This window comes from Antennarius striatus, chromosome 5, assembly GCF_040054535.1.
Source record: "Antennarius striatus isolate MH-2024 chromosome 5, ASM4005453v1, whole genome shotgun sequence".
Classification (NCBI taxonomy): domain Eukaryota; kingdom Metazoa; phylum Chordata; class Actinopteri; order Lophiiformes; family Antennariidae; genus Antennarius; species Antennarius striatus.
Genome location: NC_090780.1, coordinates 20,669,952 through 20,686,721, shown reverse-complemented (window position 1 = coordinate 20,686,721; position 16,770 = coordinate 20,669,952). Strand labels below are relative to the sequence as shown.

Genomic DNA, 16,770 nt, shown 5'->3' with positions numbered 1-16,770 from the left:
AATAAACGTTATTTGTCTTTTCATTTGAAAGTAATTTGAAATAATTTCAAAAATCTAATTTTGACATAAAACAATAAAACGCATCTGAATATGACCCCGATGCTGTATTTAAAAATAGTGGCCTTCGGGCGATTGGATTCATTTGAAATCTGCGTGTGCAGAGCGCCACCTAGTGGACAACAGGTGACACTTCCACTTCTCCTAATCTGTAACGACAGAAGACAAGAGTCACGACACATTTAAGAGGAGCTGCGCTTTGGTGACTTGTGGGAAAAGGATCTGTGAGAATAAGCTCAAAGTACACCAACAAATCATCCTGCTTGTAGAGAAAGTGTATAAATGTGTTAGGAAAAACGACTTTATAGAAACCATAGTGCTGATTTTTCTTTCCCCAAGTTATAAATTAATAGCAAACCTGTATATATACACTAATGTCTGCAAGTGCATGAGCATCAAAACTCTCTGCTGAGACTCACATTTGGCATTTGTGACAAACCAAAAAACTAAACCTATATACAGGATGTAATTGAGCAGTAGGGAAGTGGTGGGAGGCGCTGGTGATTTCTATCAATAAAATGTACCCTTTGTAAATGTCAGCGGTTGTGGTGGTTAAAGCATGAATGTGCTACTTGTGGCAAAGACTGAAACGCAGTGCCTTACCATGCCGTGACCTCTGTCCTGTTTGTGTGTGTGTGTGTGTGTGTGGTGTGTGTGTGTGTGTGTGTGTGTGTGTGTGTGTGTGTGTGTGTGTGTGTGTGTGTGTGTGTGTGTGTGTGTGTGTGTGTGTGTGTGTGTGTGTGTGTGTGTGCGTGTGTGTCTACATTAAAAAAAAACAAAAAAGGAGAACAGTGAGATAGATAAAGAGCAAGCGAGTGGGCAGAGGAAGTACGTTGTGACTCAAAGTGAGAGATTGTCTTCACCTCAGACTAAATTCTGCGTGGGCCGTCTCATAACTGGGGGTTCACCTGCCCTCGAAAATCAATAGCTGAGACCTGAGCTGCAGTGTTGCTGATGCAGCGGTGAACACAAAGGCCGAGTGCTTTTTTTTTGCCTGTGTTTTAAAATGAGATGCAAGAAGACAGTGAATAAAAATCAGTCTATATACACAGTGAGCTTGCAGCAAGGCGTGGGTGAGGGGACATTGCTTACGGAACGTCTTCTGAACAACAATAAAAGGCCTTCTTTTGCTGCGTAGCTTCACCACTTAATGCTGACCTTTGAGCGATTAGCAATTACAGGCTGTTTCTGTCCATTCAAACCTTTTGATGCATCCCTGATGATGAGACGTGATCAGGTAAGATATTTTCCTTGAGGTGGGAAATGCTCTTCTCCAGCAGACTGCAGAGGTTTGTGTTCTTCTGTCCAGGAGAACCTAAAGCGACCGTTTTCCCTCATCAGGCAAAGAGCCGAAGCCATCAGCAGCCCTACGCCTACCATCAGCTGAGGAGTTGCACAGCCGTCTCATTTCTAAGTATACATCCAACAATAAAAGAGCTATGGAGTCGGGTGGGAGTAGAATATGGAAAGAGGCAGGGGAGGGTGTGTGTGATTGCGAATGGAAGAGTGGCTGAGAGAGAGCTACTCAGGGGTGGAAAATACAAGGTGAGCAACTTCACATGTTAAAGTAAGAGAAGGTGAGAGACATCAAATCTGTCTGAGAAGGTTAACAGGACTGACTAAGTAAGTGGAGTGGGAGTGTAAAATGTAAAAGCAAGTAGGAGGGAAGAGAAGTGGAAAGGAGGTCTGTAGTGCTCGTCTGATCACTCTGCTGGGTTTGTCTTTCGCACCTTGTAGGACGACAGGAAGGCAGACGGACGTGAGCGTGGATGTGTCTGCTATGTGAATGTTGGTGCAGACAGACGGGTAGATGGATGGCTGGAGGAACATATAGGTAAGTACCCATTAAAAAAAACTTTTAAAAAAAAGTGTTTATTTTACATTTTGCAGTAAAAGAAGATGTCCTTTGTTGGTTTGACTCTAAAAGCACCTTTGAGAAAAGATCCAAGCCCTGGAGGTTAAATGTATTTGATCTCGGAAAACATAAACCTGACTCTATGCAATGTCTTAACTACTAATATGCAAATAATCTTCGCCTTTATTGCAATGACACCAAACAGACTTCACACACTGCCGCGCGTGCATTTCCATCTGCAGATCAGCATCCTGCAGAGAAACCATCTCCTCATAAGGTTATTGCTCCTGCATTCAGCCCCGGCGTGCGCTCGTCTGCGTCATGATCTCATCAGACCCACTGAGTCAGACAGCAGCGCCTCCAAATTATTTGAATGCATTTACATTTACACTGCAGACATTTAGCTAACAAATAGACTATTTATTTACCCTGAAAACAGTGTAATGCCGAGTTTTGAATTTTATGTCACCTGATGTAATGCTCACATACAGACCTGTCACATAGAGGAACGGCTCACATGAGAGACAAGCTTGTCAGGCGGGGTGAAAGACGTCCATTCAGCAGCAGTGCAAAGTGATGATGATGATGATGACATAACACAGGGAATTTAGATGAGCTTTGCATTGAAGGGCTATAAAGTCCCACACTCTCCTAGTGTGTCTGAACAAGAGGCATGAAACAGTCGCAGGGCGAGTGCAGTGAGTGTAGTGAATGCACTCAGACACCCCCTATTCACCGCCTGCACTTATCTGAGGAGGAAGATCATGATTCAATAGGTGTGTGAAGGAGTTGTGTGTCCATCCCTGCACAAAATGCACCACAAGAAGTTTGCAACTTGACAGCAAAGATGAAAGTTAATAAGCTACATTTTACTTTCAATTGTCCTTGTTACAATGTTTCTGTAATCAACCTCAGGTAACTTTTGTTACCATAGTAACTTTTTTTTCCCTCAAGGAGTCGGTTAATGTCCATCACATTAAAGCCACATCAGTATGTCTAGCTGGAGAATAGCAGTATAATCATCTCAGTAGGCGGTGCGTTCAGAAATCAGAAAGGGAAATTGTTCCTTCTTTGAAATGAAAAATGATGAAGTGGAAAAAAAAAAAAGTGAAAATTTTTCATCTTCTCCAGCTCAGTTGCTTTATTTTCAACGTCTTGTGACACAGAGCTCTGTTTTTCAGATTATTCTGACCTTGGAGAGGACGACCAATCTGGATTGCATAGAAATCATCTGTTAATTTCCTCTCCTGGATGTCAAACAGCACCAGCGTGACTGACACAAAACTTCAGCCGATGAGCTTCGCACCAAACCCAGACATGGAAAACCTGCCCCTCAAAAAGAGGGACCAAAGATGGATTCCTCCTCCACGGCAGCTGCAGCAGCAGAGTAATGCGACGTTTAAGGCCCCCTACCCTTATAAGAGTCACACCGAGTTTAAGACTAAACAACCAGGGTCTTTCCAGCCCCTACCCAAATGGGTTCCTGCACTGTATCACCCCTGGACTCAGGCATCCACCCAGGTCAAACCTCAGGTCCTGACAGCATTGGGGAAGCATCACAACTGGGACGAGTGGAGAGAGTCCAGTCCTCTTTGCTTAAAATGGGACGTTTCTCACCACAGTCACTTGTCTGGAACGGCCACGTTTCCCTCCAGATTGGGCCCTGGCTCCCTGGTGGAGGGCTTCCACACTGTGGGTGGGGGATACGGATACGATCACCTCAAGTCAGTAGTGGACAAGAGATTCAGCGCAGAGCCGCCGAGCAGAAGGAGGAATGAAGGTCCGTATGTGAGGAGAGCAGACAGGAATTCAGGCGGTTTTGAGAAGACGGCAGCTCAACGCAACGGGCTGCACAAATCCTCACAGCTGGTCAGGTGTCCCGTGATTGGACGGTCCCTCACAACACATGATAAATCGAGGAACACGTGCTCCTCCAGGAAGGAGGACACATCAGGTTCTCCTGCTCTGCAGGCTCCTTCCTCTTCATCTCCCAACCGTTTCCCCTGGCTGCTTCCTCATTTTGTGGCGGGTTCCCTCATCGAGCTGCGGGACGGGCGGCTGAGGAAGGTGGAGCACCTGCAGATGGAGGATTTCCTCATGGGATCGCTGGCCTGCCCGGACCTCCATCTGAGCAGCTGCACAGTGAAAAACATCTTTCCCTCCTCTTCCTCTTCCCACTCATCCTCCTTCTCCTCGCGTCTCCTCATCCTACTTCACAATCAGCGGTCCCAGGTGAAGAGGAGTCACTTCGTGGCGCATCGTTCATTCCTTTACACATAGCTGGGATTATTCTTCCCACATAGTTCTCTCCCAAAGAAACATCAAGGAGAACCGATATCGAATCCTTACAGGGATCAATTATCAGTGTTAATTATTCAGGATTGAATTATGAATATATACAAATTCTTAAATCCCCTTAAATCCTTACTTTAATCCTTACCTAAAGATTATACTATTATGACATTTACATAACTTCAGACTGAGTTATTTCATTATAGGAGAACTGCAAAGTTTGGTACAGCCAGAGGTGTTGAAAATCAAAAGTATTGAAATATTTGAGATCAGCCTGATGTCCCACTAATTTAAAAAAAAAAAAATCATTAGTTTCTCTCACTCTGTTGCTGTTCCTGTGTTTGGATAAATGATAAGACATATACAGTATTTTCGGAACTATAAAGCGCATCTAAAACCTTCTCAAAAACCGACAGTGCGTATTATCCAGTGCGCCTTATATATGAAAAAGATATAAAATAGGCCATTCATTGAAGGTGCGCCTTATAGTGTGGAAAATACTGTAATGTGATTAAAACCTGGTGATTGAATCTGCAGACTGCATCTGTGTGTCTAAACACTGACCATGTGGGTCCTGCCCGGAGTTTCTTCCTCAATGAGGGAGTTTTTCCCCAACGCTATGGCTTATGCTTGTTCTGGAGGGTTCAGTTGGGTAACTCTGTCTGTTAAAGCTTTGAAATGTCTGCTGATGTGATTCAGCGCTATATAAATTAAAGGTTGAGTGATTGATTGATTGATTGATTGATGTGTAACATCCTCCTACAGGAGTTGGTGGACGTCTACGACGAGTACCCGTTCTTCGTGCGTGGACAGGGATGGTCCTCCTGCAGCCCTGAGAGGACCGCCCGTCTCTGTGGGCTTCAGTGCCGTCAGCTCAGCGTGGGGGACGTCTGTCTTGCTCTCACTCCAGTGTCAGTCCCTCAGTGTTTACCGTCTGAGCCAAAAACCAGGAATGCAATGTCCAGGAGCCCCGAAGCAGGGAATGAGTCCCCAAACGCAACACAACCTCAAATTCCCACAAGGCCAGAGCGTCCAGCGGGAAAGCAGGCAGTCCGGAGGCGACGCTATTCGGCCCCGGAGTTGAGAGTTCCAGGGACTCATTGCATGAAATGAGAGCTCCTGTTTTATAAACTAGGAAAAACGTCCTTTTACTTGTTGTCTTTCTACCTCTGGAATCATTGTTCTGTGCTTGATGGACATTTTAGTCATGTGTCAGTAATAAAATCTAAAAGTCAACTTCTCAGGATAAATTCTGAAGTTAAAAATCCTTAAAGTAATTCTGGGATCAAACACTAAACAATGTGAGTCAGATATGTGTTACACTTCTTGTGTCTGATCAGAGTGCATTAAAATGAAGAATCAGACTCTAGGTTCCCAGAATTCGTATTATTATATTATTATGAAAATAGAAAAAAAAGAAATTCCCTCGGGTGCTTCACAGTTGATCATCTCATCTGAAGTTTAATAACTATTTGATAATAAATCATCCATAATAACTGCATATCCTTTGCTGTTAGAGGAACCTTTTCTGGAAAAAGTGAAGAGTGAAGTTTTGCTTTTGACAATCAACACCATGTTTTTTTCATTCAGTTTTCTGTTTCTACCTCTATTGTCTGACAATCTGGTACAATCTGTGATTTTAACAGCAGGCTTGTTGTGATTTGCGATGTTGCTGTGTGCTGTTTTTAATTTTTCTGTTTTAAATGTCTGCTCAGATGTCAAGAGTGAGTGTGTTTCTACTCATCAAAGCACACAGACCGGCTCTTAAACCTTATATAAAAAAATTTAAAAAAAGTTTGTCAGTGTTAAATAAATGTTAAGCGTAAAAAGTTTTCCATTAATCACTCAGAAAGCATCGATTTCATTTTAAAAAAAAGTGCTCGGAGCAACAACTTTTGGGGTCAAATGAGGCGAAAACACACACCTGCTTCTTGTTTGATAGTTTCCATTTAATCTAACAGAGTGAAATTACAACTTCCCTTTGCCCACCTGCTGCTCTGGTCCGACAGCAGAAGGCAGCTGCGCTCAGGATGATGCTGATTCCTCTTGCAGATGGATCACAGACATATATTGTGATATATCACAGACCTGGTGATGATTCCAGGCCCACGCCGCCACAGTCGTCGTCATTGACAGTCTTTGGGCTGTCGTGAGCTTCAGCCTGAGCTTGCCAGATGTTTTTACACCTGACTGGGACCAAATGTTTCCCCCTCGGAAAAAAAAACCCGTTCTACACCAGCGAAGACTATCAAAGAACAGATTTTTTTTTTCTTCCAACCGTAACATAAGCTCATACAGACTGCTCCGATAAACGAGGTGCAGCGAGAACATGTAGATTTTGAGTTTTATGAGCTGTGAAATCCATTATATAAGGTTCATTTCAACCCGGGCGGCGTTTAATATTCTGATGTCTCCCGGTGTAGACGAGTATGCGTTGCAAATTAGTAATCAGTAAGTAATTCCTTTAAGTGTCCCTTTTCCAAACCCTCTAGTTCAACCTTTGTCTGTGCTTTCTGGTCCTTTGGGGTTCTTGGAGGGTCTTGAGGGTTCTCGATGGTCCTCTGCAACGTGACACCAGGTCAGAGCTCCTTCTGAGGCTCCCTGACGAACCGGCTCGCTCATTCATCTCTTGTCACTTGTTCCTTTAAACTGAAATGGACCTCCGGAGATGCTGAGCTCCCAGGAGAGAGGGGGGGGGCAGGGGGGTGCAATCAGTTAGTGGCAACCGCAGGCTCTGACCACCATGTTGCGATACTTCTTCAGAATGACGTTGGAGCTGTCGTCGAAGTAGAGCACCGAGATGCCGTGGAGCTGAGTGGGTGCGCAGCAGGGCTTGGGAACCGTCTCTGGGTTGATAAAGTGCACCTGTGGTTAACAAAAAAAAAAAGAGGTATAAATCAATCCTCACTGAAAGGAGTCAGTGGGGGGGGGGCGGTCTCTGAGGCTTACCAGAGTTTGCACAATGGCGTGATTGGTGGCATTCATGTATGAGTTGAGAGGAAAGGCACATTCTCCCTCACAGTAGTACGCTGCATAACCCTCTGGCGCTATGATCCAATCCTGATTGTAGTTGAAACCACAGGTATAGTTTATTTAATACGCTGGAAAACAGTTCTTCAACATGAGATTAAACAAATGTTCTGAAAATACCTGCCAGCCCAAATCTCTGAAACTGACGTACAGTTCGTGCTTTTTGCATCCCTCTTTGGAGAAGCCAAGGTTATCTGGAATTAAAAACATTCATATGTGATTATTAAAGGCCTGGAAGTCAAAGCAACGACGCCCAGGTTATGGTACCTGTTGCGGCCTCCACTGCCTTCAGCGCATCTTGTACAGTTCTCTGGGGCTTGGAGCGGTTATTCTGACGCCCTTTTTGGCCGTGAGTGGAGCGGATGCCGCGGAAGCGCACCTCGTTGGCTCTGAAGAAGGCAACCATGAACGGCTGCTTGTCCTCAGGACCGCTGCCCATCACCAGTCCGGCCAGTCTGGGGTTCCTCCTCTGGCCTGCAGGGGGAGACAGCGAGTGAGTGTTCAGGAGAATCTCAACTCGCTGCTAAATCTGTGCTAAACAATACAGTACTTTACGCACTATAAAGCGCACCTAAAAGCTTATAATTTTCTCATTAACCTACAGTGTGCCTTATAATCTGGTGTGTCTTATACAGTATATGGAATAAATTATAAAATAAACAATTCATTAAGGGTGCGCCTTATAATCCAGTGCGCCTTATAGTGCAGTAAATTCTGTAATTGGTTTATCTCAATGTAAGCTCAACATGCACAGACATAACTTCTCACTTTATTTTTTCTGTTATTAGTACTGTAAATTAAATGGCGCAGACCGACCATGGCAGTCCTCCACGACGAGGTGCAACCCTAGATTCTGCTCCACGCGGCCCAGCCAGAGGTTACTGGTGGCGGTCAGGTCAAAGGCCAACCAGCCCTCCTCTGCAGGCCAAACGTCACGCTGCTCCATTAAGAAGAGCTCCACTTCCCTGAGGGGAGAGACAGAACAGGCATTTAAAAGCTAAAAAGGCACTGACATCAAAATAAAGGTTTTTCAGCTCAGCATCCGAAGATTTCATTTCAGTCACTTTGTGCAAAAATGAAAATGGAAGTTTGTTCAAATGCTGTAGCGATAAGATGTTCACTTTCACTGAAATGAATGGAAAACAACAGCTGTCTGCAATGTGTGAGAGCGATCTTCAAAAACATGTGGTATGCTCAGCGAAATGTTAGTTGTCATTCAAATAACATAAAATGAGCTTTTAAAAACTCTTAAAATACTAAACCCCATATGTGGTCCAGCGATAGTGCAGTTAGAGTGTTGGGATATTTGGTTTTATGATATTTGGCGATGTGAACCAGTACATTGAAATGACTTTGAGGTCGAAGTGCTTATTTTAAACCTTGTCTTTAAAGGTGTTTACGTGCATGTTTGGAACAGTCTTAAAATCATAACCCGTTTTATCCATGATGCACCAGGAAAATAACAGCCTAACAGCTACCAGATGGTTTCATGTCCAAACACAGGACTGGAGTCGATTAGGGAAAAGCACCTGAATGCTTTTTATTTGCAGTGAAACAGATTGAAAACAAAAATATAGGCAAACAAGCATGAATAGTTCAGGCTCTCCCCCTGTTATGGGTGAATTTCATAGAAGAATCATACTGAGACAGACGTTATTGAAGCGGGTCGGAGAAAGTTCACGTCGGAGAAACACTTCAGGTTATTTTTTTTATTTATTTATTTATTGTATAAAACGATTTAACAGATTTTTTAAATAATTCTGCTCAGGAAACTAAACACGACAGACTTTTTAGTTTAGTGGGATAAAAGTGTTGAAAGCAAAGGCGCCGCCATGTATTCACCCACAGTAAATAACTATTGTCACTTTCTCAGCATCTCAGATGCAGACTCCTGCACTGATATGTATGATCTCAGGGGCTGATAGTCCAGACAATAGGTGTGTTGACAGGTTGGGTTTCAGACCCTCAGGCAGACGTCTGCCGCCTGCTCGTCTGCATGGACGGGCCTTCGTGTGTCTGTGAATGACAATGGCGTTGCCCTTAACACCATCATTACCCCTGCAGTCACCAATGAAAGGCTTAAATCTACCGCCAACCAAGGGACGACCAACTGTGTTTGAGAGAGTGAACCGGGATGAGAGGGTTGTTTGTGGTTCAGGGCGTCTGTTCTAAACGCAGATCTCCTGAGAAACGTTCTGTTCTGTCCGTGTGAGGGTAACTGTACTCTGAGAGAACCACTGCGTTTTCTCTAACTGATGCCTCACGTCTCTCTGAGCTGCATCGCTGCCGACACAAATGTCTATCAACCTGACGTCCAGTTAGGATGTCCTGTTTCTCAAGCACCACCGGCTGTCAGGTTGGGGGTTTTTTTGTTCTATATATCTCCACAAATATTGTATTGATTGTCATAAATTTTGGTAAATAAAATATCTCAAAGCTTGGTGGACTGACAAAAATGTGTGTTCTTGGTCCCATATGATACATCTCAGTGATTTCCCTCAGTTTGGTGGTTGGATAGTTACTGGATTTGCCTGTTTGAGAAAAAAATAAATAAATCTTGATTTACAAATCTTGGCTGATGTTTGATTTTAACTTTTGAGGATGTTTACTACTTCCTTAACTCTTGTTGCTATTTCTCAACCCATCTCACTTCACTCTGTGTTTCTTAATAAAAGACGACCAGTATCATAGCTTAAAGACCTGCTTTCAACATGAGATCAGAAAATTAACCCACTCTTTTCAAAATGAGCGGCACACTTGTAATGATTTTTAACCAGTTTTTAATGTCATGCTGCTAATTTAATGACACTCTGTTTGGCTCATAAATATGTAAAACTGAATTTAACGTCAGTGCCTCACCGGCTATGAACCTCACTGCAAGTCATCGGTTTTTATTCACCATGAAAACACACAAAAATGTATGGATCACGTAGGTGTAAATATGTTTAAATGTCTTATTAGTAGACCAAAATGATTGTAAAATAAATGGTACCACCTCCATCACATCACAGCAGTTGCATAACCCACAATAATTGATAGAGAGATGACCCAAACAATAAGTGAAGAGATCCCATTCTTTTTTTTCTTTTCTTTTTTTTGTCATTTGAATGAAGTGATTCCTAAATTCTAAAAACAGAAAACACACAAACCTGTTTGGAGTTTCCTGCAGGACCTGGTAGACACTGACTCTGAATGTTCTGTTCTCGGAGCGATCCTGAATTAGATCTTTATAAATCCTAAACTCTGCTGCGGTGATGGACTCTCCCTCTGGAATTCGGGAAAGGTCAAATCGAAATTCTTTTACGTGTTTCTGGTGGGAAGGGTCTTGATCCTGATCGACTGTAAGGGAAAAAAGAGGAAGAAAAAAACAACATTTTTGTACAGATAATATAACTGATAGAAAGTTTATAGCCTTCTGCCTCACACTCTCACATGCATTAACATACTTACAAACACATTCAAATCAGACTTGTGAACCCCAGTGTGAAAGTTTTGTGCATCTGAAATACAAGCTGACAAATGCAAGTAAAACAAGACGATAAACCGAGGTTGCATATCTGTGAAACGTGTTGCTGAATCAAACGACTCTGATCTGCGACATTTCTGCCCACATTTCGGAGGCAGTTATTCCCAAATCGGAAAAGTGGGAGAAAAACTTCAAGAGGAAAGCGATTGAACTCAACATCTCTTATATCGTGTCTGCTCCGAGTGCCAATGTGGGGGAGAAAAAACACACCCTGGGCTCAGTTTGGCTTCCCTGTTTAAATTGCACACATGTGCTGACCACAAGAAAAGGCCTGTTATGGCACTGCCCGGAAAACCACGGAAGCCAGTGTGCTTTTATAAACACACTCACATAAAGTATAGGGAGAAACTCATGTGACTGTACCACCCGCACCTCCCTGATCATTTTGCCATGTATCACCGGCCGGTGATTTCATTCTGATTGTAGAGGAGGGAGTAAGGAGCTGCTGAGTTTCCAGGAGAAGGGCCAATCACAAAGACCTCAACGGCCTCCTGAAGCTTTCCAGCAGCGTGTTTTCACAGCGTTAGTCAATATGTTTGTCCTTGGAAAGTCTAGTAGGGGAGGTCTCACACCTTAAACACATCCGGCCCGACTGGCACACACCATGACATCACCATCATGACATCACCCTCTGCTACCATGTGACGGTTCCACCGGTGTGTTTCATCACACGGGCGATCGTACAGATGGCGTTCCAATAACAGAAACGGAACATTTTTCACAAACGACGTTTTCTCACTGACTCACAATGTTCTGAAAACATCCAAAATGACACACGAGCACACACACACACACACACACACACACACACACACACACACACACACACACACACACACACAAGTCATTTGTCGTTTAAGAAGCAACGCATTCTGAACTCTGCTGGTGACTCGTTTGACCGCAATTAACTGCTGGAAGTGAACCAGGGGTGTTTTTTTTTTAAAGCAGTAATTGCTTGTAAGGACTCGGTGTGTTTATGTTAGGGACCATTAGCTGCAGAGATCAGACCTCAGATATGCAAACTTCCCTCTGGGAGACGTTTTCAACACTTCAGATGACTGCTCACACTGAATGGGCAAGAAATCAGCATGGGTGGCTTTTAAAAATATCTGGCTGTCTGCATTGAAAAGAAAAAAAAAATTGTCCTGTCAATCATGAAAGATTTTAATTGGATTAATCACATTAATCCATTGCACTCGTATTTTCCACGCGTTTTTTGGGGGTTTATCTGCCACTCTTGCTCCATTCAATCTATTTTTTTTAAATGACGTATATAAATAATGAACAACATTACAGACATTTCATGACTGACTTTGAAATTCACCTTGTTAAAGCTGCTAAAACTGTTTCATCTTTGATCTTACTTCGGCTGTTTCATTACACATAGAGGACATCAATACATGACACACATGTGCAGAATGTAAGCAATGCCTGCGAGGGACTGTAAAGACTCTGGACCGAGTGACAGTTTACTTTTGGCTTCTTTCTGCTCTTTTTCGGGGTCTTCCTCATTTCCTGCCTCCTCCATCCTGCTTTGATGATCAGCGTTACCTGCTGACGGCCTTTATAACCTGGGTGGTTCAAAGGTTGCCTCTCCTCCATCCTAGAACACCGGTGCCTTTCCTATCCCCAGGTTGCTTTTATTTGTATTTGAATAGCCTCACACTGAACACACACTTCCTTGCTATTTTATTGCTACATTACAACCTTATTGTTTCACTTTAGTTAGACTTAATAAATTATTCAGTCCTGAATGAACCGGATGGGCATAACAAGACTAAAAAGAATGGCCTCACTTTGCACATGAATGTTTAAGTGAGACGGTTAATGAGATTTTCTGGGGAGGAGAAAGAATTTCTTAACATGTTTTTCTTATGCTTCCCACAGATCAGATTAGTAGGATAAATGTATTTCTTGTTGCTTTTTCTAAAAAAACAAAAAAAAACAAAACACTATATGCCTTCTGTTCTTCTGCAACATGGTCATTCCTCCAGATGTTGGAGGAACATTTTGCATTCTTTTTATTTTAATGAAAGCCAGTGACATTTTAAGCAATTAAGCCTTTTCTCATGCTCTGCAGGTGTGTTTTAAGTTCCATACTGAACACATGTGTTTACAACTCCAGGCGAAGAAGTATAAAAGCTAACCGGCATGATGGGTTGCAGAGCAGAGAACAGCAGAACGGGCCTCTGCATTGCATTTAATCTCGTTATTTAGAAATCGGTATAAACGATGAAAGCTGTCAGAATTAAGACAACCCTCCATCAATGCTGATTGTTCTATGCATCAGGTCCCGTATCCATGCGTATCCATACATTCCAATTTATATAAAACACCTCAAACTTGGATGAGTCCATAATCAGAATCAGAGTATTTTATATCTAAACCATTTGCCATAAAGACAAACAGCTGTTCCAAACACGTCAGAATGGATTATTCTGCTAGGAGGAGTCTTCCCAAAATATAATCTACTTTTCCCATTTAGGTTTTACATCAATTTCTCAGTCTTATTCTAACATATGTGCGTGGTTTAAGCACATGAACAAAAAAACATCAAAAAGCCCCAGAATGCTCCAAAAGTTGAATAAAACCAAAAATATTTTTGCTCTCATGAAAATTTGAAATCATAGATCTGAAAATATGACATAATTGTTCTGTTTTAAAACCTAGCTGTTTCTAATCCACTTTTATTTCCAGTCAAATATTGAGATTTTATAACCAGCAGAACCGTCTTGCTGCACGGAGGGATTTCTCTGTGGGTGTTCAGCTATTTTCTCCTCACATTCAGAGCTTATTTCTTGTATTTTTACCACTCCTTTTCTCAGTATATCCAGATTCAGGTTTTGTTCTTTTTTTATCTTGCCGTATTTCATCAAAATCAGTTTGTGATTTGTTTGTAAAAGACATAAATGTCAAAACAGTCCTAAAAACATGAACTCCTTCAGTGGAATCTATTCCAAGATTTAATAAATTTTCACTGCCAGACCTTCTGATCCTGCCAACAAATTTCAAGAGTTGTTTTTGTGCCATCCTGCTAACAAGACAGACATAATAAACACGCTTCCTTGTCTGTGAAGAAGTAAAACATGAAGTACTTCGGATCCTCCATGACAGGTGTATTTCAGTGAAGAAATAGTTAGAAATTATTAATTTAAGGAAAATTTTCTAAAAACAAAAATCAAAAGGTACCTTCTTCAATTCATGGAGAAAAATGTGTTGAGAAAAAAATATATCTGTGCCTGAGATAAAAACCACCACACCAGTATGAACCTAAGTCCAACCTGGAACCATGGAGATGGAAAAAAAATTAACACACTAAAACAGATAAAATAAAATAAAATTATAGAAATACTATATAATATAATATACTACGTAAAAAATGATCCATCACTTATCTCTGTCCTTCTTGTAGGATATACCCGGGTGCACTATGAGATGGGGTAGGACAGCTCCACAGCTGTGGGTCTATGTAGGGGTAACACTATAATCCAGTTTCCTGAATTTCCCTTGGATCATTAAAGTATATATCTATCTATCTATCAGTTCTGAAGTGATCCTCCTGAGACCACCAGGACAGTCGGCTTCAGATCAGCGTCTCAACTCAAAATACGGATCATCAACACAAAGAGGAAGAGACGTGTCTTCCTCCCTCCTTCCTCTTTTCTCATTATCCTTTGATTTCCTAACAGTCTTCAAACGTTTTGTGTTAATTGTATGACGGAAAAATGAACTCTAAGCTTTATACAAAAAAGGTTTTCACTTCAATCTCGACAAAATGTGAGAAAAGCGGAAAACTTCTCTCCCTCTCTTGGTCTGCGTATTGATTGGCTCAGAAACCCTGGGGCAGCAGAGGGGCATAAAGAAGACGAGGGTTGATTCTGGATGTAAACCAGCCACAGGCACCAAGGCGTCTGCTGTTTCACCACCGTCACAACTGCCCCAGGATCTGAAGCAAAGGCATGATTTGTCTTCTATACATTCAGTAAACAGCTGAGTGACCCCCCCACCTCATATCTGTGACCCCTGTGATTTATGCCTCTCCAAAAAAAAAAAAAAAGAAAAGAAAAGAAAAGAAAAAACACCAAACAGACTCCTGAAGGAAGACATGCACCCAAGCACCTGCACTAACATACACAGCAAATGTAGGTTGGATGCTGTTTGTTCCACTTTCCAAATGCTGGTCTGGTTCTAAGTCATGTGAAACAAAGCCAGGCTGAAGTCTTCGCCTAATTACTCCCAAATCCTAAAGGGATCCTGGTGTAATCGGACACAGGCATGTTGTCAAAACATTTACAGCTAGGAATGCATAATGCTGGATTCTAAGAGAAGTAACTGACCTACAAGCCACAAAGTCAGAGCCACAATGAGGCACACACACACACACACACACACACACACACACACACACACACACACACACACACACACACACACACACACACACACACACACACACACACACACACACACACGCAAATCTCTGTGGATCTATTGCTGGACACTGGTGATGGTTCTTCTAGGACTTTATTCTAGGACTTTATTCTGCAGTTTGACCACAGGTACTTGTGACATACGACTAAATAAAATTAAATCAATCCTTGCATCATTCTGAGTTGATATATTAATATAGTGTTCAGTCGGTAAACTTACCCAGATTGACAAAACTCATCACCATGTCTGCGTCATCCAGGAAGCGGTTGTCTTGCGAGGTCACCATGGGGGAGACCTGACTCGCTAAAACCGGCTTGTAGTAGGAATATCCGACCCGGTGAGCGTCTGAGGAGATCGTGTTGTACAGATCCAGCATGAACATCGGTGCGGCGTTGTGTTTCGTGTGAACGTGCGGTCGCGGACGGTGCGGCAGCCCCAGGATGGAGAGGATCTCCCGCTGCATCTCTCTGCGCTCATGGTTCCGCAGCCGCCGATGGATGAAACTGGATCGCGCGTCGTTGTCGGTGGAGAAGTTGGAGAAGGTGATCTGGGTGGTCAGGACGCAGTGAGCGCACATCGAGAGGATCAGTGTAATCACTGAGGAGATATTCATTATTTAGTTCCACAGTTTTACGCGCCACTCTGAGCAAGTTGGGGAAATTTTCTACTTGTGGTTTTTTAAATAGAAGTCATAATTTGCATGTCCACTGAGGTAGCGCGCTATCTTGTTGGGATGTGGCCCTCTGTGGCAACTCTGGAAGGGATCTTATTGAGGCGCTGCTGTAAGGGGAGGGGCAGGAGGGTTTGGAAAACGGGATACAGTAAACCAAATCTGGGAAGATTGGGAGAATGTGGGAGGGCGACTAGAAGACCGGTGTCGCGTCATAAAGGTCATTTCTTCATGTCTGTCAGGAGATTGGAGGATTGTGACCTCCCAAACCGAAGCACCCCGTCACTGCGCGCTTTGTCCGGTCATGTTTGTGGGTCACTGAGGAAAGCGGAGTGTCATTATAAATACCAGAGCAGCACCTTTACCCTATTGTTGTGTCTCCTTTATTGTTTCTGTATTGTTTCTTCTTTTTTTTTAGGCATAACCCAAAACCCTTTCAACATTTTTCATGATATTTTGGGGTTTCAATAGCTTCAACTTCCCACGGTTGACACAGATAATAAAGTGTTGTTCCCCAGGAAAAAATAATCAAGTTTCCCTTCTACATTATTTTTCCAAAGTCACACAAGCCCATTTACTGTCCTCCACCTGGTGAAATTGCTGTCATTTTCCAGTTTCCATTGATATTGCTGCTCCCGCCACTATCATGTTATAAACGATATAATAATAATTTTAACCCTGTAAAAAATTTTTAAACTGAAATGTTTATTTTACCTGATGACAAAGTAAAAAAAAATCAATTTACATGTTTGAGTTTTAATTTGTACATTTGATACATTTCTGTGCAGTTTGTTGTTCACAGTTTGTTTATCTTAAATAACTTGGAATATTTAAAATAATATTTTCTATATATTAAACTTTGAGCTTCCTTTTGAATTTTCTTCAACAAATTTCAAACATACAACTTTT

General features: G+C 42.4%; 1 protein-coding gene across 1 annotated transcript; it reads right to left on the bottom strand.

The window, feature by feature from the left end:
* Nucleotides 1-6,143: 6,143 nt before the first annotated feature.
* Nucleotides 6,144-15,931, bottom strand: LOC137595209 (bone morphogenetic protein 7-like). Its single transcript, XM_068315135.1, has 7 exons — nt 15,411-15,931; nt 10,384-10,573; nt 8,051-8,199; nt 7,502-7,708; nt 7,355-7,428; nt 7,154-7,264; nt 6,144-7,069 (listed from the first exon to the last, which is right to left on the bottom strand). The coding sequence occupies exons 1-7, from the start codon at nt 15,802-15,804 to the stop codon at nt 6,920-6,922; spliced, it is 1,275 nt and encodes a 424-aa protein (XP_068171236.1). The 5' UTR covers nt 15,805-15,931; the 3' UTR covers nt 6,144-6,919.
* Between the last annotated feature and the right edge of the window lie 839 nt (nt 15,932-16,770).